Consider the following 23,328-nt stretch of genomic DNA (forward strand, 5'->3'; position numbering starts at 1 on the left):
TGGATCATTGCAGAGCATGGCCATGTGGTCTATAAAAATTCCATGGTCATCATGTTGCCCTGCTAGACTCATTTGGCCCCAAAAGAGTGGTATGAGAACTCTGCTCTATGGACCTCCAAATCTAGTAGCTCTAAATGCGCACACTCCAGACAGTCCCTAAGCCATTAGGATCCCAAATCTTGCTCCTTGAGTCTCTCAATAGACTCTAGGTCTCGGCGAAGAGCTCTCTCCCGTTGCTCCTAAAGAGCAACTCTCCATCTAAGAGCCTAGCACTAGAGCCCTTTGCTAAATCCTCTTAGCCACCCATGCCATCCACCCCTTGTCGGGTATGTGTTCGAGCTATCTCAAGAGCTCTACTATCAATTGCTGGACATCCACCTCTTGTAAAAGATCATCTGGTATACGAAACCCCTTTTGGGAGAGTCCATGACGGGGCTTCTCTAGGTGAAGAACCGCTAGAGAGTGGTTTGACATTGTAGTACCTGCTAAAATGGCGATGGAGCCGCATCAGAGTAGAGACCAATCACTAATATAGAATTTGTCAAGGCACTCTAGTAGCCCATCATGTTGCCGCTAGCAAAGGAGCTGCCCGGAAGCCTGGTAAACTCAGGCTCGCACTATGGATCCCTGCCTTTGATCACAAAAAATTAACTGCTCCTAGGTACTCCTCTCCCCAGCTGGCATCTCTGTGAAAGAGGCTCCTCCATGCTTATCCTCCATGAACTCTAGGTTGTTGAAGTCACCTCCAACAATACATGAGTCCACCTTTGTGAGGCTATTTGTGAGCCAGGCACTACTACTGGCAAGCAGATGCATACACATTCAAATACCAATCTAGGCCTCTCCTGTCTGAAGGCCCACCATCCATATTGCGCAATCTAGAATTTGTGCAAAGGCCTTTGGGGCCAACGCTTGGGATGTCGAGATGCATACCCCTCCGCTCTTGCCAAATTGATGGACGAAGGAGAAGGTGATGTCAGCTTGTGATGTCTATTGCTGAGAACATGTGCTCCTAAACCAAGAAAAACTCAACTGGCCTACCTACCATAGCCTGCTACTATTCCTGATGGAGAATCACATACTACGGTTGGCTACGTGCATGATCATGAAGCCTGTGCACATTCCAACTCACCCCCGTCAATATAAAGGAGATGGGGTAGTAGTGAACAAGGCTTGCTATTCGTAGGAGCCTGCTCTAGGAAACTAGACTTAGCGACTTTGCAATGGGTTTAGATGGAGCAGTGTTACCATTGGCTCAATCCATACCCTCCGTGCCCAATACTGCATGACAGAAACATCTATGCAAAAAAGGTCAGCGCATTGCTAGATCATCGGAGTTGTGTGAGTACCACCTCTGGTGGCAAGTGGATCATTGCTATTGCCAAGCTTGGCTTTGGCTTCGCTGGGAAGAAGAATGTGTGGAACCACCATGAGTGAGCCAAAGATCCATGCCCTGAGGTCCCATCCGCTCGTCCATCATCTCATTGAAAAGCTCTCATGTCCACTTCTCCACCCCGGTGGAAGCAAATTGGAGGATCAAAGTGGGTGGGCGCGGGAGCAAGCGGTGGAGGCAAGGGTGGGGGAGAAGTGGACGAGGGTTGTGGAGAGGGGGCTAGGAGGTTCGGGGGGATGGGGGATGCGGCTGTGCGGAATCTGCTGCTGCTGTCATAGTAGGTCATTACAGTGATGGCACTTGCGGCCTCTAAGCTCCTCCTCCCAAACTTTGAGAATGGTGAGTCAAGGGGGCCATGGTTACTAGTGCTCTGGGAGTCTTTGGTGCTTGCTCCTACCGCTAAGGAGGATTTGGTAGGCAAGAAGTCTCGCCCCTAGAGAGGCCTGAAGAAAGTTTTGAGGTCGAGGGCAATCTCTCCGGGTCTCACGATATGCCTACCTATGGGCCTCCAACCTAGTCTCCTTGTTACTGCATAGGTGCCTGTGCTCGCCTCTTATGATTGGCGCATTGTCATTGGTTCTTTTTGGCCCACTTGCTTCGCTTCTTTTTCCCGACCTTGGTCCATCTTCACTCAACCCAGGGGGTTTGGGACTCTGCTGCTACTGTGTTTGTGTGAGTGACCTCCAGGTCCCATCCTCTCTCATGTCACTATGTTGTCCCTATGACTCTTGCGAGGAGGGATGGGCCCTACTCATGCCTCTCGTACAATCTTTGGCTAGGTTCCCCTTCTGCCTGCACCTCAAACACTGACCTGATAATTCGGAGACCTCCAATCTCTAGGGTGAAGAGTACCTCCCTCCAAAGTTTCCAAGAGAATCACCTCTGGGAGGGCATTCAGGATTTCTACCACCAGCCCAAGTCGAGGAACCCTGTCATCTTACAACTACCACTTTCGACTCTAGAGGGTACTCTAAAACCGTGCCAAAATCTCACCCAAGGGAAGGAAGGATGGACCTTTATTCCCTCGGAATCCTCGGGAAGCGAAGCATCACTGGAAAGCATGGAACATGGTGAGTTGAGTCTATGTCCTCAATCATAAATCCATAATACTAAGGGATAAGATACACCACATGAGGACCCATGAGAATAGGACTTCTCTCCATGAGAGCCAGAGCAATCTCAAGCTGGAGGAGGAAAACACCACATCAATAGATAATGACCTCCTGGATGTGGTCACCATCTAGTGCCAAGCTTGCCCGGATCCAGCGCATAATCTGTCTCCTAGAGGGAGTGAGGCTGACTATCGTGCCTATGGCTGCCCTGTCCTGTAAAGATTCACTGCCTGCTATACCTGTTGCTTATTTGTTGGTGAAAGAACAACTTTAACAGCCGGGAGAGTTGAGGGTGCTAGCATAGGGCTCCTCTGGCCAAACTAAAGTTCACCATCAAGAGTCGCAATCACTAGGAATGAGCAATAAACAGCACCTCCCACAAAAGTCGGGAAACTAGAAGGAGAAGAAGAAAGAAGGAAAAAGAAAGTGCCTACGAGAGGAAAGACTACCAAGAAACTCGTCCCATCGAAGTTGGAAAACAACCCCGGTGTTCCTTCACAAGCAAGCTCTCAATCTTTGAAAAGATAATGGAATGCACAAAATGAAGCTGCTAAGAGAAGGAGCGAGCCACCAAATGACTTTGAAGCGCTCCACAAACTCACAAGATGCCTGGAGTCTCCTTTGATCGATGAAAGTGAAAGCTGGAGTGGACTTGTGCCAAAGGAGATTCTGGCTAAGCCACAATGGGATGAGGGTCACCTTTGTACTCGAGAGCAGCTCCATGTAGTGAGCTACAAATCGTGGGCTGGCGCGTGCTGTAAACAATGGCCATGGGTTGGAATTGTGTTTTTACTACACAGAAAATCTCTGTGTAGCAAGGCGTATGTGAGACTTAGAGTGAGTTTAATTATGTTTTTGTTGCAGGAAGCAAGGTGTCTATAAGGCTTAGAATAAGGGTTCTCAAAAAACCCGGGTTGAGTGTGAGGTGAAGAGGAGAATTTGATTTTTGACATGAAGGGGAAAAATTGGTCACAAAAACCTGTACTATTTTTTTACGACAGGAAGATTAGGGAGATGTTTGGGTTTTCTCACATCCCCTTGAGCCACATGTCATGAATCTAAGCCCTTGATATGGTTTCATCTTATGCCCTTGATTTCATTTGATGTAAAATCTAGCTTTAGACTAAAGAACTAAAAGCATATAGGTGCTTTTCACAATAACAAGACTATATAAACATTTCAAACCTATTTGATTTGAAGAGATGGTCTACTTGATTTGCAAGTTTGGGCTTATTAGCATGTGAAGCTTTGGAGAGCCTCGCGATGTCCTTATGCTCTACTCTCACCTAAAAGCTCGACTTACTACAATGATCGAGCTTCCATGTTCCCGAGGTTGCAGAGGCACGTAACGCTGGCTAAGTGGAGAGTGAGAATGTTACGTGCTCTACTTTGGACTTCCTCTAATGGTAGTTGTCTTTTTGTGCTATCCAGAGTCTACTGAATGATTTGAGAATGTTGGAATCATCCCACTCAAGGACGCATGCAGATCCTCTCATGGCGAGTTTTTTGGATATTATCTTTGGGTTCGACTACAATTACGACTATTGACATTCAGATAATATGCCAGTTTCTTATCCATTCGCGAGACTTATCCTGGGCGCTAATATTCTCAACGTTTATATTCTTGGCATTATCTTAGCACCCAAGGAAGGGCTCATTCCCTCAGATTATAACTCTTTGGGGAAGGAAGCGCGCTACATCCCCTGCCCACACTCTGTGGTTATAATAATTATATATTATATATTATAATATAAATATTTTTAATTACTAGTCCATTCAAAATTGCTTGTTTTTAATTTGAATTCTTACAACATTCCTCTCGTTTAATGCATGTTATCGATGCAAGGGAGCAAGGAAATCGAAGATGGATGCAAGATTCAAGGATGATTACACCTTTATGTGACAATATTGTAAAAACTGCAACGAGGATCAGTTATTGTATTGCCTTATTCATGCATTTGTTGGACTTCAGCTTCCAGAATATGGACATCACAAAATATATAATAAATCACCACCCCTGACATTTGCAGGGAGGGTCGGGTCCTGACGGACCCTGTGTCGCGTCTGATGTCCATTATTTTACTCATTCTCTTTTTTCCTTAAACAATTGATAAAATAGAAGGATTCAACTTCGATTTCGAGTTAGTAGTTACTTGCTCCATGATGGAAAGACCCTTGACGTCCGCAAATCTAGTTTTGCAAATATACTTATAAATTGTGGGAGAACCTCTAAATTTATCACCAATGATGAAAATTTCTTGAAGTGGCCAAAATACAAAAAGAGCTGAGGTTTAGTGGCTTGGGCGTGATATGTATGATAAGCATGAGAGGTTTGCAATTGTGATCATTGGAGGCACCCTAAAGTCTTGACACACTTGAAGGCGGCTAGAATTTGTGTGCAGCTGAAGGAGTCTCCCAGCGAAATCATCATGGAAGAGAAGTCGGAGGGCAAACAATCCAACGCTTCCGACAGCCATCCACCTCTCCGACCTAGTGATTTCACCATCTTAAGAGAAGGGAAGGCTGAGATTTTGATGCACGGGAACGATGTTTTTTATAATAAAGCTCAGGTTTCCGACTCGAATCTCATAGTTTGTCGACCTCGTCTTCATCTTTTAATCTCCGAAATATTCAAGTTGGCCTGGCCAGGCTTTTTAAGAAGGTTGCGTTTTACATTAGACGTGCGGTTTTCTTGCGTACCATTACAATCGAATTTTGCTTCTTTGAGCTCAAAGCTAGAGAATACTTAGCATGTGAACGTTCGACGGCTTGCATAAAAAGCCAGATAGTTCGGGCAACGGATTTGCCAACAAGGGTAATCAATAAAAAGCGCTGGGGCTGGATGGCGGTGCCACTCGATGTTTGGCTAATGGAATGGACAATAAATAATGCTTCCGCTGCTAGAACTTCCAAAGGGTGTGAATGAGCTTAGCGAAATGTCTCTTGTGACATGTGTTGGGTAGTGGCCTCCGTCGTGTCAGACTGCCATATAATAATTGAATGCCACATCCGCATGAAAAATGGCTGCTTACTATTGTCTGACCCCTTCTCCCCATTGGCCTCTTCATGTACAAATGGAAGCTCGCTTGTTGTTCACTATAAACTGGAGGCATTTAATGGCTAGTCTTACCATTCCGCTATTACTGGTGAAAACATTATTTTCAGCATGCTTGCGTTGTACTTTGAATTGGCTTTGGCAAAGGCATACATTTGTTTTTTAATCATTAATGTGCATCCTCTCTAGGATTTGTCACAATCTATGTGGTGAGCTGTCCAAATATATTGAAATATCTCACGCACAAGGCGGCATTACAGCTAAAAATATTTTGGACTTTAGATCTATAAAAATCTATAACTGAATTTGTACGATGGATATATTCTAGTCTTACAAAGGTATATTTTTCTATCTCCTTAGCGGGCATGAAAATTTGTTGAATTTTCGTCCAAGCGGTGATCAGCTGTTCAAATATCTTACGTGGGCTCAGAAGCCCCAACATCTGAAAATATTTTGGATTTTAAATCAACAAAAATCTAAATCTAAATTTGTACTATTGGATATATTATAGTCTTACAAAAGTATATATATATATATATATATATATATTCAATTTATGACTAGATCCTTTCATATATCGATGGTTACTCTTGTGAAAGGGCATCCCTATGGACAGAACATCTCCATATCGTGATGATCTCAACGTCTAAACGGCAGAGAATGCAAATAGAAGAGAAGACAACGCAAGTAAGCAAGGGAATCTGGCCAGGATTGGCTACGACGTCCTCCAGTGTTTCATAAAGACTTTGGATTACAACTGCCTCTAACTGCTTTGTAGTACAGGACTTATGTGAATTGGTTCTTCGATAGTTGGACTCCTACATGACAGATGTCACTTGATGATTTAGCACCTCACGTCTTCCCTCCCCCACAAAATTTATGGTCCTCGCAAAGAAAGGTTTGATCCGCGAGACATGAGCTGTTGTCCTGGTCTTCCTTGCTGGTGAACATATCTGGATGGCATAAGTTGTTGGACCACCCTGCTGCAGGATTTGATATGGTCCAATCCATTTTATCATAATCTTGAAGAAAAATAATCCATCTAGCTAATCTTTTTTGAAGCTGTCTTGGTTTATTATATTCAAAGCAGCATGGTCTGTTTGTATTTCAAAATGTGAACCATGGACATATGCATGAATGATGAAACTTTGAAACTGCCAATACAACTGCGAGGCATTCCAGTTCAGTCACCAAGTAATTAGATTGTTGATTTGACAAAGACTTGCTGATGTAAGAGATTGGTCTTCAGATCTTGTTGCATCAAAACTGCGCCAAGGCCTTGTTCAGAAGCATCAGCTGGGACAAGAAAAGGTTTATCGAAATCTGGATGTCGTAGAAGGGCATCCTTGTTCTATTTTTTTCAAATGCTCCTCGACATTCGGTTGTCCACTCACATGGTACATTCTTCTGTAATAATCTTCGAAGAGGTGCAGCTTTGAAGACGACGACGGAATAAATCTGGAACTGAATCCAGTCATTCCCAAAAATTTGTGAAGCTGGTTGGCATTTGTTGCCAATTGGCATTGGAAAGTTGAATAGTGCACGTAGCTTAGCTGGATCGGGACATACACATTTATAGGAGATAATAAAGCCCAAATATTTCATTTCAGTTTGAACCCATCTGCATTTCTTAGCATTCAAACGTAGATTGTATTACTAGAATTGACGAAGAACCTGTTCCAACACAGTTAAATGCTCTTCAATTACTGCATCATCAAAGAAAACAAGAAACTTTTCGAGAAGATTAGATCAAGCCTTTGAAAAGTAATTGGAGCAGTACCAAATGGCATCACATTAAATTCAGATGCTGTTCTGACTGCGGTTGTCTGTTTATCTGATTCTTTTAACTGGAATTTTCCAAATAACACAGATTTCAGATCCAACGTTGAAAAGAATTTTGAACGCACCAGAGAATCTACGAGATAAACATCTCTGACTGCCACCTTATTGACTGGCCTGAAATCAAGGCAAAACCCTCTACATCTTGTCTTCTTTCTTTACCAGATAAGGCTGGCATTACCACGGACTTCTCGAATGTCTGATGATGCTGTCATTTAACATACTTATTGATCACTTTATACTTCTGGAGATCATCTTCTTGTGGGACAGAAATTGGTGGAGAATCTCTTGTAATCATTTCATGGAACACTTTGGCTGTTGTGGCAGTTGGCTTGTCATTAGAGAATGCATTCAGAAACTTCCCGAGTAAAATGTCAATCTTTGATCGATTGAAAACATCTACCATGACAGTACCTGAAGAGAACATGATAGAGAATTTATAATGTAATTGGACAATTTTGTTGAGGAAGGACCACGGCTGCTGGGACCCAATTTTGAATTCCTAAAAGAAATTATTACATTCGCAATGGACAAAAGTTTCGGAATACCACAAAAGCAATTGATGATTTGTGGGAGAATTGGGAAGCTGGAAAGACTTCTCCCCTATTTCGCTAGCTCATCTTTTCCCATACTAAGTTATGAGAAGAGGAAGCATTTACTACAACTGGACGTTTTGAAAAGGTGGAGGGAGCCTACAATACTTCCTTACATGTCCACACCTGTCAGAGTTGTAGCAATAAGGATGACCATTCGGATCTCGGTTTGGCTGTCACGTGGACGTGAATTTATAATTTTGATTTTGCGACTCTTGTAATTTACGTGTGACTACCTTGAGCCTCTAGGGCACGAAAGTCTGGCCACATGTGCGGGACTTGGGGAATTAAAATTCCTAGTGGGCCCTTAGAAATTGTGAATGTTCAAGCCAATTACTAGGCAATTAATTCCTAGGACCAATGTGTGCAACAGAGGGACAAAAGAGTGGTGCAATCAAAAATTACTATTTTTGGTTTGAGACTCCAAAAATAGCACAGGACACTAGTTTGGCATGCAGGGGGCCAAATTCAAGCCAGAAGAGAGAGAAAATCAGTCCCAACTTTCTTGGACAGGGTGTGTGGACAGGGCGACTGGTTTTTGGCCGAGTTTCTGGTCTTTTGCTGCTGTTGGTGACCTCCAGGAGGCAGGGCGACCTGTTCGGAGGCTGTGTCTGCTATTGGAGGCTGAGTAGGAAGTGCTGTGAGTTCTCTTCAGGCTGGTTTTGCTGTTTTCTGGGCTCCAGGAGGGCTGTAAACTCTTCTATAGGCTGATTTCACTGATTTCTGGGCTTTAGGAGAAGAGACGACCCATCCTCTTGCTTCCCGGGTTGCAGACAGGCTGCAAGAAGAGGAGCGACCTGTTTTTTGGCAGATTTCTATCATCTACTGTTGAGTTAGGGCCTTTTCTAGTTGGGCGACTTGTTTTGGAGCTGCCTTTGGGCTGTGCTAGGGCTGAATCATCTATTCTTTGCTGAATTCAAGGTTTTTCAATTCAAACGACTTGATTCCTATGGATTCTGGGTAAGGGAAGGCTAGTTTTTGCCCGCTTTTGCCGTGTTCGGATTGGTTGTTGGCTGGTTATTGTGTTTGGTATTGTTTCTAGGTAGAGAAAGGCTGATTTATGTTGTTGGGCAGTGGCTAGGGTGACTACAAATAGGGGCGACCTGTTTGGAAGGGTTTTCCTAGCTGGTTGTGTCAGAGTTTTGGCTGTCTTTGGTTTTTCTGCAATTGTTTAGCCGTGTTTGGCTGGTTGGGCACTTTGTTGTCACGGGGATTGTGCAAATAAACCCGTGGACATTGAAAAAATCCCTAAGGGGCACCCACTAATTCCTAGGTGCACCCACTAGGCCCAAATGCTAGGGGCAAGGCAAGGTTTAGAGGGGTCATAAAGTTGGGCCCAAGGGAACCCAAAGTGTGTCATTGGTAGGAGGGTTAGGGACTTTAATGAGCCACATGATAGTTCCTCTGCGTCATGCATTCTGAGGCGGTTGGCTCGCAAAGTGAGGCTGCGCGCATCTCAATTATCTCCTTGGTTGCTTTCCATACGAACTATACGGCCTTCTATACGGGTACAACCTTTCGTATGGATTGTATGGAACTTCTTGCGTGTTTTTCGAGGCATTTGCTGCTATTGTACGGTTCTTGGCACAAGTCTCGAGACACATTAATTAACCGTACTGACTACGGATGATTTGCACGCCACCCGAGGTGACTTCACCGCTCATGTACTAACCTTTTGCTGGCTGTACGGATAGATTTTCTAGATTGCACGGACTGTGTTACGACTGATTGTACAAGCCCCTTGCTCACACCTCGAGGCAAATTGACGGCTGTTTTATCTCTTTCTCCTGTCCGTGATCCTCCTGCTCTCTCTGTCTCTCTGTCTCTCTCTCTCTCTCCCATTCCATCATGTTCTCTCTCCCTCCCAGTCGCTTACTTCTCCTGCAAGCCTTTGCCTGATGGGTGTGTTCTCCCTGGGAGGTGAATCCTTCTTCATTTGCTACTCTTGTTCATGGTTGAGGGTCACTGTGCACCGTTGGGAGTCTGGACAGGGGATAGGTGCGAGGGTAGAGCTCGCCCCTCTTCCAAGGACAGCGGGTACGATCATTCTAACCCTCTTTTATTTTCCATTTTGTCATTTTTGGAAGCTTGTTATGCATGTGGTTATTCGAAGTTTTCCCTTTGGCCATTCAGGCTATGGACAGACACCTAGTTACAAAGGGTGTGCCTAGATCTATGCCAGAGGGGCAGTGTGTGGATTTCTTCCTGCTTTGAGGTCACGTGTGCAGTTTGAGATCTGTGTTGATGCAATGTTGCCTTGAGAGGCTGGACATTGACTCGTGGGACTGCCAAACCTTGTGAAGCAAGCTGGATGCCTTGTGGAATGCCTGGACATCTTTGCAGTGGACCCAAACAGTGAGGAGATGCCTTAACCTCGCCTTGATAGTTGGGAGCTAGTGTGTGTACTTGGGAATTGGATGCAGGTTGAGACCAAGCATTGGATCAGAGAGTGGAGTTGCCATAAACATAGTACAAGGACGAGCTCTTGTTGTAAAGCATTTTTCATTTTCAGAAGAATTAAACAAATATCGAAAGGGACGCCAAGGTGTTGGGGTCAGTGGGTGTCTCGTGTGACGTTTCATTGAGCAGGGGCACTCTAGCCTCCGTTCAGTTATTCTCAGTTCATTTCTAAGTGTTTTTCAGTGGCAATTAATTAATAATAGTGATTGGGAATGATGCAATGCGGCTCTAAAAGGTGTGAATGCTAAGATAGTTAGGGTTTATTGCCCTTTAGTTAACTGAAGGTCGGTTTCATTGTTGTGCAGGTGCAGTAAGCAGGTTATGCCTTTGGGTACTTTTACACGCTTGGTCAGAAGGAAGAGTGCATGATTGCCTAGTGATTGGATGCATATTCGTCATATAAGTTAAGCAAGAATTGTTGGGTGTGTAGGATATTGGAAGTCTGTGGGCAGTGGTTTGCCTGTGGTGCAACTTTCAGGATACCTTGCAATCAGCCTCTTGGCTTTACACTGAATATGAATACCGCAAGGGACGCAAATATTTGGGGCCAAACGGTGTCTTTGTTTTTGAGTAGGAGCGCTCTAGCTCCCTGTGATTTAATCTGTAGTGATTGATGATTTGATTATTTACTGTGTATGCTGTGGTTAAAGTGGATCTTACCGCATTTTGATTAGTGAAGGCCGTTTTCATGGTTCCATCACCAGGATCCACCTAACTTTTTCAAGAGGTGAGCCTGTAGTTGGCTTGGTGCAAGTTGTTAGGAAATGGAGTCAATTTGAGTGACTTTTTGTGTGTTTCTATTGAGTTCTAGAGTAGTACTATACTACTTTATATCCTAGAGTGCCACGTGTCACTATGGGACTTATCCCCTATACATTTAACACTTAGAGTGTGTGTGCCTATCCTATAGAGGCATTGTACTTTCTCATGTCAAATCAATCAAGCCTCAAGTCTTTCTTGATCATGTAAGTACTTTGCTTGGTTGTACATTTCTTTTGAGCATTCTTTCATTTCCATTATGTTTGCCTAGTCTTGCTTTTCTACTTTCCTTTCCATTCCATGTCTTGCATCTTCATATGGTATCAGAGCTAGGCTATCTTGGAAGAGGTTGAGGTAAGAGATTGAGGACATTTGAAGCCTCTCTCCCTCATTCCCCTTGGAGGAATGTCTTCTCCAATTCCATCTTGAGCTCAATCTTCTCTTCCACCCTGAGCCTCACCATTGGAGAGCTTCACCAACAAGAGATCATCACTTCAGCTTGCCATTCAGCTCGTGATCTCCTCGCCATTCAGCTGGCCATTCAGCTCGGGATCTCCTTGCCATTCAGCTCGCCATTCAGGTTGTGGTTCAGCCCGCAGCAAGCAGCAAACAGCCCGCTATTATGCTCGCTATTCTGCCCGCTTCTGCTCGCCTCTCTGCCTGCAAATAGCCCGTCATCTTGCTGCTCTTCTGCTCGCCTCTCTGCCTGCGTAATGCTGCTATCCATGCTGCTCCAAACATAGTGCTGCTGCCCACACTCTCCTGCTTCTGCCCGCCATCTCCTCTTCTATAGTTCCATTGTGCCTGCCATCTGCTCTTCCTCTTCTACAGCTCCATTCCATCCATCACTCTCATTATCCCGCTCTCTCTCCTAGCTGTCAGCTTCATGGGTTCGATTTCCACCAACTCTCTCCTTGTGGACAAATTTAAGGGGGATGGATTCCCAACATGGCAAACAAAAGTTCAACTTCTTCTCGTGAAGGAAAATGTTTGGGATGCCATCGAAGATGATGAAGCGCTTGAGGCATCAACGGAGCCTCAAATACGCAAGATTTGGAAGCAACACAATTCAAGGGCCATTGCAATCATCGGGCTTTGCCTAGATGATTCATTGATTATCATATTGACTTCAAGTCCAAGGCTAAGGAGATTTGGGCATGCCTCGAAAATGTATTTGGTAACAAGATCACCAACTCCAAGGTTTTTCTGAAAATGCAATTTTATAAGTTGAAAATGGAAGTGTCTGATACCTTGAGTGCACATATAGCAAAAATTCAGTCTTTAGTTCAACAACTCTCCAACTTGAAGTGTTGCCCGGATGACGAGGACAAAATGGCTGTCCTCATGACAAGTATGGAAGGGATTTTTCGCTTTGAGAATGCCCTTGAAGTACTTCGCTCTGCATCGACTACATTCCAAGATATGGTGTCTCTTCTTCTTGAAAAGGATCACCACAACAAAGAATCTCCATCCTACTCATCGGATACTACACAGGCTCTTGCCTCCACCAGTAAATGGAGACCTAGGCCATCGACTCCACCAGCACGAGAAAAGGCATTCAAGCCGTTCAAGTGTACTTATTGCAACAAGCTCGGTCATATTGAGGACAGGTGCTACTAGAAGTTTGCTCAACAACAATCGAAGGATCATGCCAATTGGGTGGCATCCGCAACTAGTGATGATGCAGACGAAGATGACCATCCGACACAGGATCATGCTCTTACTGTCTGTCTTTAATATCTAGAGGATGATGGAGATCATGATTTTGCTTTCTAAGCATGATATATTTGGGTACTCTGCCCTGGGGGTGTTTCCAAAAAATGAATGCAATAAATCATGTGTGTGTAGTCAATAAAGGTACTCTGCCTCGGACAATCCTCCTAAAACGATGTATTTCTTTTCTATTTTTGGTGTGTGGCTCCATGTTCCTCATTAGTCTTTGGATCCAGGAGGGGATGTACTGTGGGAGCCATGTGTTTTTGGATTTGATAGGTCTATTTGTTGGTGCATTGGTCTCCTAGACCTCTGAGTTGATCATGCATCCATGCATGATGAGCCTTTGAACCATGCTAGATGAGATTTCTATGTTATGCTCACTAACCTCTGAGCCATGCTTACTTGCCTGTGAGATTGTGTGGGAGCCATGTCTACTTCTAGACCGGCATGCACAGTTTTGATGACCGTCATGTTCTGTTCTTGGTTTCATTCCAGTAGTCCCTCACCTTTCCTCCATGGGGGGTGTTAGGAAATTAAGTCAAATTGAGTGACTTTTAGTGTGTTTTTATTGAGTTCTAGAGTAGTACCCTACTACTTTATATCCTAGAGTGCCACGTGTCACTATGGGACTTATCCCATATACATTTGACACTTAGAGTGTGTGTGCCTATCCTATAAAGGCATTGTACTTTCTCATGTCAAATCAATCAAGCCTCAAGCCTTTCTTGATCATGTAAGTACTTTGCTTGGTTGTACATTTCTTTCTAGCATTCTTTCGTTTCCATTATGTTTGCCTAGTCTTGCTTTTCTACTTTCCTTTCCATTCCATGTCTTGCATCTTCACAAGTCCAGCAGACTAGGCAAAGGATACAACATACAGTCCAGTAAATGTGTCTCACAGGGAAAGATCTCTAACTCTCACTGAAGAAGAAGATGAAGAGAGGGTGACACAAACCCCTACTGATGATGAGGGCGTGAGAAAGGGATCCCAACATGTTACTGGGCATTAGATTGACAATACTATGAGGAGGATGTGGATTTCTTCAAGGCACAGTTGTAGAGCTTTATGAGTGCTTTTCTCAATTCACACAAGACCCTCGTCTTCAGAAGATTCTGAATTCTGAAACTAATGATGCGGATAAAAAGTTTGAAGTTAACTAGAGGCCGCATGTGAGTTTTCAGGATCAGCCCTCGAAAACCGGTTTGCAGTGATCTAATGTTATTCGAGGGCTGAATCAAGGCAATAATTTTTAATCTATAGTTTCCGGACAGCAAGGAGTTATTGCACCCTTTGTGCAACATGGTTCTTTTGGTGGAGGATCAGTTTTTCAGGCTATGGTCAGTCCTCAAGCACAATTTGCTGGTATCCTGCAAGTCAGATGGTGGGGTTTCAGCCTACCATGCAGCCTATTGGATAGAATTTAATGTATTAAATGTTGGGGCAGTCCCTGGGATGCAAACGGGTATGCCTAATGCAGCAACAGGTAACATGGTTATGCCAAATATGCAAAATTCAGGAGCTGGTCTGAATAATACAGCTTTGCCTCATGGTGTTGGTCCTAAAGATAGTGTGGGTGCTGCTGTTCCTTTTGCTCAGACACTTGCATATGATAATTTGGCACTGAAAGGGAAAGTGAAAGACTATAAAGACGCAGGAGTTGCGAGACGATTAGTGGTACTCAGGATAAGCTTAAGGCTTTGACCTTTCTCCAGTAGTTTGATGCAGTGTATATTGGAGGAAATTTTTCTGAGCCATCTAAGAACGTCGGGCCGCAAGTTTTTTGAAGGGTAATGCTCTCCAGTGGTGGATCACTATGCTCATGTAGAACACCGCACCTACTACTTGGGTAGGTATTATATTTTGGGAGCTGATTTTACGGTACAGACGGATACTCTTTGCGTTACTTTTTGATGCAATTCAAGCTGTCTGAGAAACACATGAGGTGGACAAACTTCTTGTCTATGTTTCATTTTTAGATTGTACATGTTGAAGGCAAGAAGAATGTGGTTGCAGATGCCTTGTCTCGAAAGCCACAAGTTTCAGTTGTGACAATTGCCTATCACAATGAGCTTGATGCCATGAAGGATTAAAACTCAGATGATGAGCGATTTGCTGTAATTTATGACGGGCAGAAACATGAGCATTATGTGCATCATGATGGTTGTATAATGATGCACGGCAGGCTGTGTGTCACTAAGCAGTTGAGACAAAAGGTTATGAGTAAATGTCATGATCCACCATATGCAGGACATCGTGGTATTGATGCTACAGTTAAGACAGTGGATCATTTTTTTAATTGGCTTACGTTGTGTTGTGATGTTGAAGAATATGCTCGTACATGCATGACCTGTCAGAAGGTGAAGTACGATCGTCAGAAGACTCCTGGATTGTTACATCCTTTGCCTATTCCAGATGGACCATGGGAAAGCATAGCCATGGACTTCATATTTTATTTGCCCAGGATTCTTATAGGTAATGATGCAACTATGGACACAATACAAGAGAGACAGATCCAGAGTCCCACCAATGGTGTGGTCCTCTGATCTTACCACAAAGTCCTTCTCCTATCTGCTGGCTATCTCTAGACTAGAGTCCGCGTGCTCCACCTCGAGCGTGAGTAGACTTTCCGTCTAGAATGATCTTCTCCACCTTGCTGTCTGGAAACCAGTCTAGGTGGGCAGCCTTCTGCAAGCTAAGTCTGCAGCACAAGGTACTTCTTTCTCCTCCTGACTGTAGGCCCAAAGGTAGCCCTGCTGCTGCTCCTTCTGCTGGTGGAATTGCTGCTCCAGATGATGATCAAATGAGGCCTGAATGGCCTCCTTATATAGGCCCCAAGGGCCTGGCCAGCCAACCGACCCAGCAGCCCTAGAAAGGGCCGACTGCTGGTCGGTTCAGCCACCTGCCCCTGGCTGACCAAAACCGACCCACAGCTCCCTATTTATGGGACTGTGGGCTGCCCTTTTGGGGCACTCATTACAAGGGCCCTTGGCCCACCTTTCAAGGGTAGATGCCCTATAAATACAGGGTCCAGCCCCCCCCAAAACCTACTACAGCCAGTGCGCCTCCTGTCTAGCTCCATCGCAATCTGTCCCAGACTGTCTTGCCTCTGCTCCGGGCTTGTTCCAGCTCTAGGGCTCCTGCCTGAGCTCCGTACGTGACCCTGAAACCAGCCGTACAGCAGGCATCTGTAATCCGTACAGATCTGCCGTGCTTCCGCACTTTTCTGGCCCTCTGTCCTGCCCATAACAGTTCTAGATGTGCTGCCCACATGACAGCCATGATGCTGTCTATGTGGCAGCCCCTTTCTCTCTTTTTCTGTTGGGTACTGCCCTAGGTCTCCCTCCCCCATGCTCTCCTCATATGGGGGCTTACAGATGGGGAGGTGACCTTTCCAACACTTGCCATACTCCGTCTTGACTTTGAGAAGGCGTACGATAGGGTAGACTGGTCCTTCTTGGAAGGTACACTCTCTCGGTTTGGTTTTTCGGACGAGTGGATCAGAGGTATTGCTAGTCTCTATAGGTCGGCCTCCAGCTGGGTTACTATCAGCGGCAGGATAGGAAAGAGATTCACCCTCGAGCGCTCAGTGCGTCAGGGCTGCTCGCTTGCACCCTACCTCTTCCTATTTTTTGCGGAGGCCATGACTCACTTCCTACGAGCCTGTACCACTGGTCTTCGAGGGATGCGCCTCCCTATTCGGGACGATGCAGAACTTCTGGACTCCGAGTATGGAGACGACACGGCCCTGTATGTGCAGGATGATATCGAGTCACTGGAGCGAGTGAGACTGTCTTTAGAGGTTTTTTGCCTAGCCGCTAGGGCGAAAATCAACTGGCATAAGTGAGGTGGTTTTCTTACGGATCCGAGAGCCAGCTCACAGTGGGGTATTTTCTTGGGGTTTCGTTGGATCCCTAGAGGACATACCACACGTTACTTGGGATGCCAGGTAGGTCTGGATATCATGCCGGCTCAGTAGTTCTTACCGGTCCGAGTCTCCATATGACGGAAGCTAGCCTTCTGGAGCACGGCTCGGCTATCTTTGGTAGGCAGGGCCCTTGTGGTCAACCAGGTCCTTCTTGCCACCGCTTGGTACGTGGCATCTTGCTGGTGTTTCTCAAGATCGTGTGTAGCCCAGCTGAGGAGACTGATGCGGAACTTTCTTTGGTCTGGCTCAGATGGTTCCGGCACCACTGGAGTCCGGGTCGCCTGGCAGACGGTCATTCTCCCCCAGACAAAGGGCGGTTTTGGCTTCATAGATCCAGAACTGCAGAGTTAGGCATTACTTGGCAAGTTAGTCATCCGCGGTCTGACCCTAGGAGGGCAGACGTGGAAGCTCTTGCTTCAGCATGGTCCTAGCGCGTGTACCTCCCAGAGAGGGGGTGATTGGAACCCATCTATCTGGTGGATTTTCACTTCTGCCCCACTGACTCAGCCCCGTTCCCCCTTCCTCCGTAGCCTCGTCTCGGTCTGGAGGAAGTTGCGGCACAGCCTCTCTGAGGTTCCCCCCAGCTGCCGAGAGGAGATAGACAGACAGCCCTTGATCTGGAATAGCCAGGTGATAGATGATACAGGTCGCCAGCTTGGAGAGAGATCCCATATCCCTTGGGCGCTCTGGGCGTGTGGGCCTGCGCGCTCGCTCTGGGTTTGGAGGGACGTCTATAGCCAGTTGAGCCCAGGTGAGCTGGCAGCAGCAGTAGGTACGGCACGTGGGATCCAGGCTCGGCGAGCGGAGATCGATGCTGCCATTCCTGCAGGTTGGAGGATTCCCATGATCACCAGCAGACAGCTCCTCCCGGGAGATGAGAGGTGGCTAGGGCAGTTCACACCCTGTGGCATTCCTTTGGTGGTTGCAGGCCTTTGCTCGGACTCCTCGATTCACTTCTCCTCCGTCGCCGATGATAGCCGTCTCCAGAGCAGAGAGGCCGTGATCGACCCCCAGCTTCCTTGGCAGCGCCTTCGCATCATAGGGCTGCAAGGGAAAACGTGGCACATAGACCCCCTGATTATGCAGGACCAGGATTGGAGACTTTGGATTTGGGAGGGCCACTCCTTGACAGAGGTGGAGTGGGACCCAGGGGAGTGGCACTGGCCACCACTGGAGACCTCAGAGAACCCTACCCCTTTCTTCTCATACAGTGCGCGTACTGGTAGGCATGCTCTTGGGGCTCTCCAGCGTAGGCTACCCACACAGGCACATAGTTGGTATGCCCAAGGGATATCTCTGGTCTTTCTTCGCACATTCTGGAAGACTCTTTGGGCAAGCTGGCGGCCGAGGAAGATCTCTTACTTTCTTTGGATGGTGGCCCACAAGGGGCCACCAGTTGGCAGCTGGCTGAGGCAGATGGGGCAGGAGGGGCACTGCCAGATGTGTTTTCAGGAGGAGGAGTCCCTGAAGCACTGCCTTTGGAGCTGCTCGCATGCTCAGACAGTGTGGAAGGGAGTCATGGGGATCTTAGCGAGGGTTGCACCCGAGCTAGGACCGGTCACTTGGGGAGCCGTTTGCTGGTGCAGCACCGAGATGGGACATCACTTGGCTTATGAGTTCTCTAGGCAGGATCCAGTTTTCTTCATCACGCAAGCCACCTGGGCATACATGGACAGCTTCCCTTGGCATCTGACAGAGACAGATGCAGGAGCGATGACTCGGCACCCAGTTTGGGAGATCATAGGGAGTATTGTAGGCTGGCATGTCTGGACTTCCAGATGCACGCAGACCTTAGGAGATCAGGCTTCTTCTGCTACCTTGACCCTAGTAGACATTTGGAGCACGTCATTCACACGCTCAAGGGTTAGTGGGATCAGATTCAGGGGGAGTCCTGGGCAGGGAAGGAGAAGAGACGGCGCTTTCTTCGCGACTGGGACCATCGAGAGCTGTTCTTCAAGCACTCTACTCAGAGTCTTCAGTGGCATTACTCCCCCCCCCCGTGACTGTTTGTCCACACTCCGATGATTATGCCCTGAGAGGCTTGTAATTAGTATTTTGTTACCACGGGCTGTATCCGTTTTGTGATTGCAGCCCGCTGGCCTTTAGGCCCTCTTGTACTCTCGTTTTCAAGCAATATAACTAGCACTACTTTTTGCGCAAAAAAAAAGTAGTTGGAGGTGGAGGAACTGACAGATACTCCTCATGTGTTGCAGCTTTACCTTGAGGCTTTCGAGTTGGAGCCAACTTTAGTTGGCACTCATTCAGGTTCAGCATTGACAGGTGTCTGGAGCATTGCCCGATGCTCAAGGGGGGGTTAGCATCTCAACTCCCTTTGTATAGACACGCTCAAGTATCTAGAGGTCCCTTCGTGTTACAGTGTGTCTCACACGAGGTATTGGTTGCTGACAGTATTTGTACCATGGGGCCTCTATGATTGGTGTACTAGTCACTTGGTTATGATGCATCTGATGTGCAATGCTATATGTATTTGTTATCCATGGCTCTACAAATATGTATACATCGTGGGTTGGTCTGTTGCTTGCCTATCCTTTCAGACTTGGTTGATCTGCTGGCGGCATAGTTGGCTGTCTTTTCAGATTTGGTTGGTTTGTTGGTTGGCTATCCTTTCAGACTTGGTTGATCTGTTTGCGGCATTGTTGGCTGTCCTTTTGGATTTGGTTTATATTTTTGCTATTTTTTTTTCTTTTGTTGTTTTGTTTGCAGACAATCGTGGACTTTTGCCTTCTTCCAAGAGGGGGGTATATCACGAGGACATGAATTTATGGGAACTTTGATTTTGCGACTCCTGTAATTTTCGTGTGACTACCTTGAGCCTCTTGCACGGAAGTTTGGCCGCGTCTGCGGGACTTGTAGAATTTAAATTCCTAGTGGTCCTTGGAAATTGTGAATGCACAGCCAATTATTAGGCAATTAATTCCTAGGACTAGTGTGGCAACAGAAGGGCAAAATAGTGGTGCAATCAAAATTACTATTTTTGGCACGGGACTCCAAAAACAGCAACACCAGTTTGGCATGCAAGGGGTCAAATTCAAGACTGAAGAGAGAGAAAATCATTGACAACTTTCCTGGATAGGGTGTGTGGCCAGGGCGATTGGTTTCTAGCTCAATTTCTGGTCTTTTGCTGCTGTTGGTGACCTCCAGGAGGTAGGGCGACTTTTTTGGAGGCTGTTTCTGCTACCGGAAGCTAAGTAGGAAGTGCTGCGAGTTCTCTTCAGGCTGGTTTTGCTGTTTTCTGGGCTCCAAGAGGGCCTGATTTCACTGATTTCTGAGCTCCAGGAGAAGAGGTGACCCATCTTGCTGCTTCCTGGATTGCAGACAGGTTGTAGGAAGAGGGGCGACCTGTTTTTTTGCTGATTGTGTCAGCTGCTACTGAGTTAGGGCCTTTGTCAGGTGGGGTGATCTGTTTTGGAGCTGCCTTTGGGCTGTGCCAAGACTGAATCATCTATTCTGTGCTGAATTCAGGGTTTTCCAATTCAAATGACCTGATTCTTGTGGATTCTGGGTAGAGGAAGGCTAATTTTTGCCTGCTTTTGCCGTTTCCGAACTGGTTGTTGCCTGGTTATTGCGTTTGGTATTGTTTCCAGGTAGAGAAAGGCTGATTTGTGCTGTTGGGCAGTGGCCGGGGTGACTATAGATAGGAGTGAACTGTTTTGTAAGGGTTTTCCTAGCTGGTTGTGTCAGAGTTTTGGCTGTCTTTGGCTTTTCTGCAATTGTTTAGCTGTGCTTGGTTGGTTGGGCACTTTGTTATGCAGGTGCAGCAAGCATATAGATAGTTAATGTCTTTGGGTTTCATTGCATGCTTGGTTGGAAGAAAGACTGTGCAATTGCCTAGTGATTGGATGAATATTCGCCATATAAAGTTGAGCAGGAATTGGCTTTGTACCCCAAGGGGCGCCAGTGTTTGGGGCCAATTGGTGTCTTTGTTTCTGAGTAGGAGCGCTCTAGCTCCCTGTGATTTAATCTGTGGTGATTGATGATTTGATTATTTACTGTGTATGCTGTGATTAAAGTGGATCTTACCACCCTTGTGAAGGTTGGTTTCACTGGCAATTTTTTTAATCAAAAAAGGGTTTTTTAGGAGGATACCTTGATAGAAATCCAAGATTATATCAATGTCCATTGGAGTAGGATGCGAAGTGAGAATAGGTAAAATAGGAGAACAAGGGCCCCTAAGAATTTAATTCAGAACAACAAGGGCCCCTAAGAATTTAATTCGGTTCTGAGCCACCAACACAACTTCATTGAGTGTTTGAGGACCCTGATCTTGGAGATCTTTGATTGCAACCTTGGCCAAAGGAAGGACAACTTTAGATCCTCCAATATGTTTGTGTTGACACGGAGAAGCAAATGTGTTAGTCTGACTGCAAACTGAGATACAGTTTCATTCAGTAGCTGCTTCCAATCTTGCAATTGTATGAGAGAGTCCTTGATCGTATCAGTATTTCTAAATGCACTTGTCAGGGCGTCCTTCAAATGTGGCCAAGAATCCTCGACAGAATTGCCAAGCTGATGGAATTTCTTTTGCTGTTCAGAATTAGTTGTTTTTTCTTAATGATCCGATGTTTTTTCGATCGGTTCAAGTTTCAAAGTAGTACTGCTTAGATCGTGATTTGAGCTGCATACTCACAATCTGAAAATTGTGAGCTGTTTGCACTTGAGCAGTCAAGGATCAGCGGTTGTGATCTGTTTGCACTTGATTTGAAGCAGCCAAGAATCGGCAGTTGTTTTGGCCCCTTAAATATAAAGAATTTTTAAAAATTCGAGGCATCTTTATGGAATTTGTTGGCAATGTAGATTGTTTTGTCTCTTAAAAAGCTAGATAGGTGGTTGGAACCTTATTATTCCACCAGTAACTTTGCAAGTTGCAACCTGGAGATCAAGCAAGTCGAATTTCTGATTTGGAGAGAGAGCAACAGGATGATATTATGTCAGAGTTTTCTTATGATAGTGGGCAAGAATTCCTGCATGGATATTCGAAGAGCTCACCCCCGACTCAGCTCAAACAAAGGAACGCTGAACTTACTAAAGTGAAGGATGCACGCAAAACAGGAAAAGGGGCAGTCTACCGTGATGACGTGGTCCTCCGTCCTTAGCCCAAAAGGCGTTGTCCTGGGCCTGCTGCTCCTCGTCGAGCTTCTAGTCACCGTGTGCCCGATCCCCGCACCTTGCTGCCCTAATTGGCAGCCTAGGTGTGCAGCCCTTTCAAGCTTTGTCTGCAGCTCCTCAGCGATTCTTTCTCCTTGTGGATGTAGGCCCAAAGAAGGCTGTTATGGTGCTCCAATCTGCTGGGCACTTGCTGTTCTGGTGGATGAAGAATGAGACCCAATGGCGTCCTTTTATTAGCCAACCAACCTAGTAGGGGAAAAATAGGCCGACTTGCAGCCCCCCCTATTGGCCGACCTTGTAGTTTGTTAAACTGCCCTAGGTGGGAGCACATTTGCAGAGGCATGACTGGCCCTGCCTGGCCATGTGGCAGAGTGCCACTTGCCCTAGGTAGTCTCGCCTGTACCGACTTGATCGAGGCTCTTCTGGCCCCCCAAACTTGCTAAAACATGCACAATCCTTGATGCATCTGTTCCGCACCTATTTAGGCCTCTTCTAGCCTTGGATGTTGGGGTGCGAGAAGCAATGAAAGAGAAGAGAAATGAAAGGGAACAGACAACAAGCTGAAGGAATTGAGTGTACTTGCAAATGGATAATGAGAAAGTACAAGGGATGGCCAATATAGGCCCCAAAGTCAACCATAGGGATTGACCAAAGAGGTCAACCTAAGGGTTGACTGATCCTACAAGACACATACTAGGGCTAGGTGCTAACAAAGCCCCTCCCATGATATGGTTGAAGTATCTTGGAAACGTCTCAGGTATACTTGGAAACTAGATCACGGTTGCACATGTTCGTTCAAGATGGCTATAGCAACCTATGATAGTATAGGGAGATCAACATCATGTAATAAATTGTGCCAAGTGTAAGGCATGACAAAAAGCCTCAAACTTGGGTCGTGGTAGAGCCTTCGTGAAGAGATCTGCTAAGTTATCCTCCGTGGGAGCGGGGGACAACTGTATATCTCTAGCTGATAGTCGCTCTCGAACATACTGATAGTGGACCTCAATGTGCTTCGTATGCACATGAAACATTGGATTAGACGTAATAGCTAAAGCACCCTGGCTGTAAGTGTAGATGATAGTAGAAGATGGTTGGCTAAATGGCCACCAACCTCAACATCTTAGCAAAGCCATGGTAGGACTTAGGGAGTCTACCAAGTGTCTTGGATACAATCTGTGAATCTGATATAATTTCATCGACATTGATGAGCTGCTCTTGAAAATCCTTGATCATAGTTAGGTATGCATCCATGCTGTCCCCTTTCCCCCTCATCCATCTTAACATTTCCAACTATCTCCTAAAAAAGGCAACCTTGGCGTCATTGCAAAGCTGATAAAGATTGGTCAAG

The 23,328-nt window shown here is 45.9% G+C and overlaps 1 protein-coding gene across 2 annotated transcripts in view; it reads left to right on the top strand.

The window, feature by feature from the left end:
• The first annotated feature begins 4,785 nt into the window (after positions 1 to 4,785).
• The window catches only part of LOC147905651 (tRNA (guanine(26)-N(2))-dimethyltransferase 2-like), a 56,814-nt gene continuing 38,271 nt past the window's right edge, over positions 4,786 to 23,328 (top strand). The window contains exon 1 of one of the 2 annotated variants that reach the window (XM_087373884.1): positions 4,786 to 5,075. In XM_087373884.1, coding sequence (XP_087230010.1) covers positions 4,935 to 5,075 — 141 coding nt within the window. In that variant the 5' untranslated portion in view covers positions 4,786 to 4,934. The remainder of the gene's footprint in view (positions 5,076 to 23,328) is intronic. The other variant, XM_087373877.1, reaches the window with a different exon arrangement.

This window comes from Dipteris shenzhenensis, chromosome 1 (assembly GCF_047967505.1).
Source record: "Dipteris shenzhenensis isolate YYH24624 ecotype China chromosome 1, Dip_SZ_1.0, whole genome shotgun sequence".
In the NCBI taxonomy this organism is placed as follows: Eukaryota; Viridiplantae; Streptophyta; class Polypodiopsida; order Gleicheniales; family Dipteridaceae; genus Dipteris; species Dipteris shenzhenensis.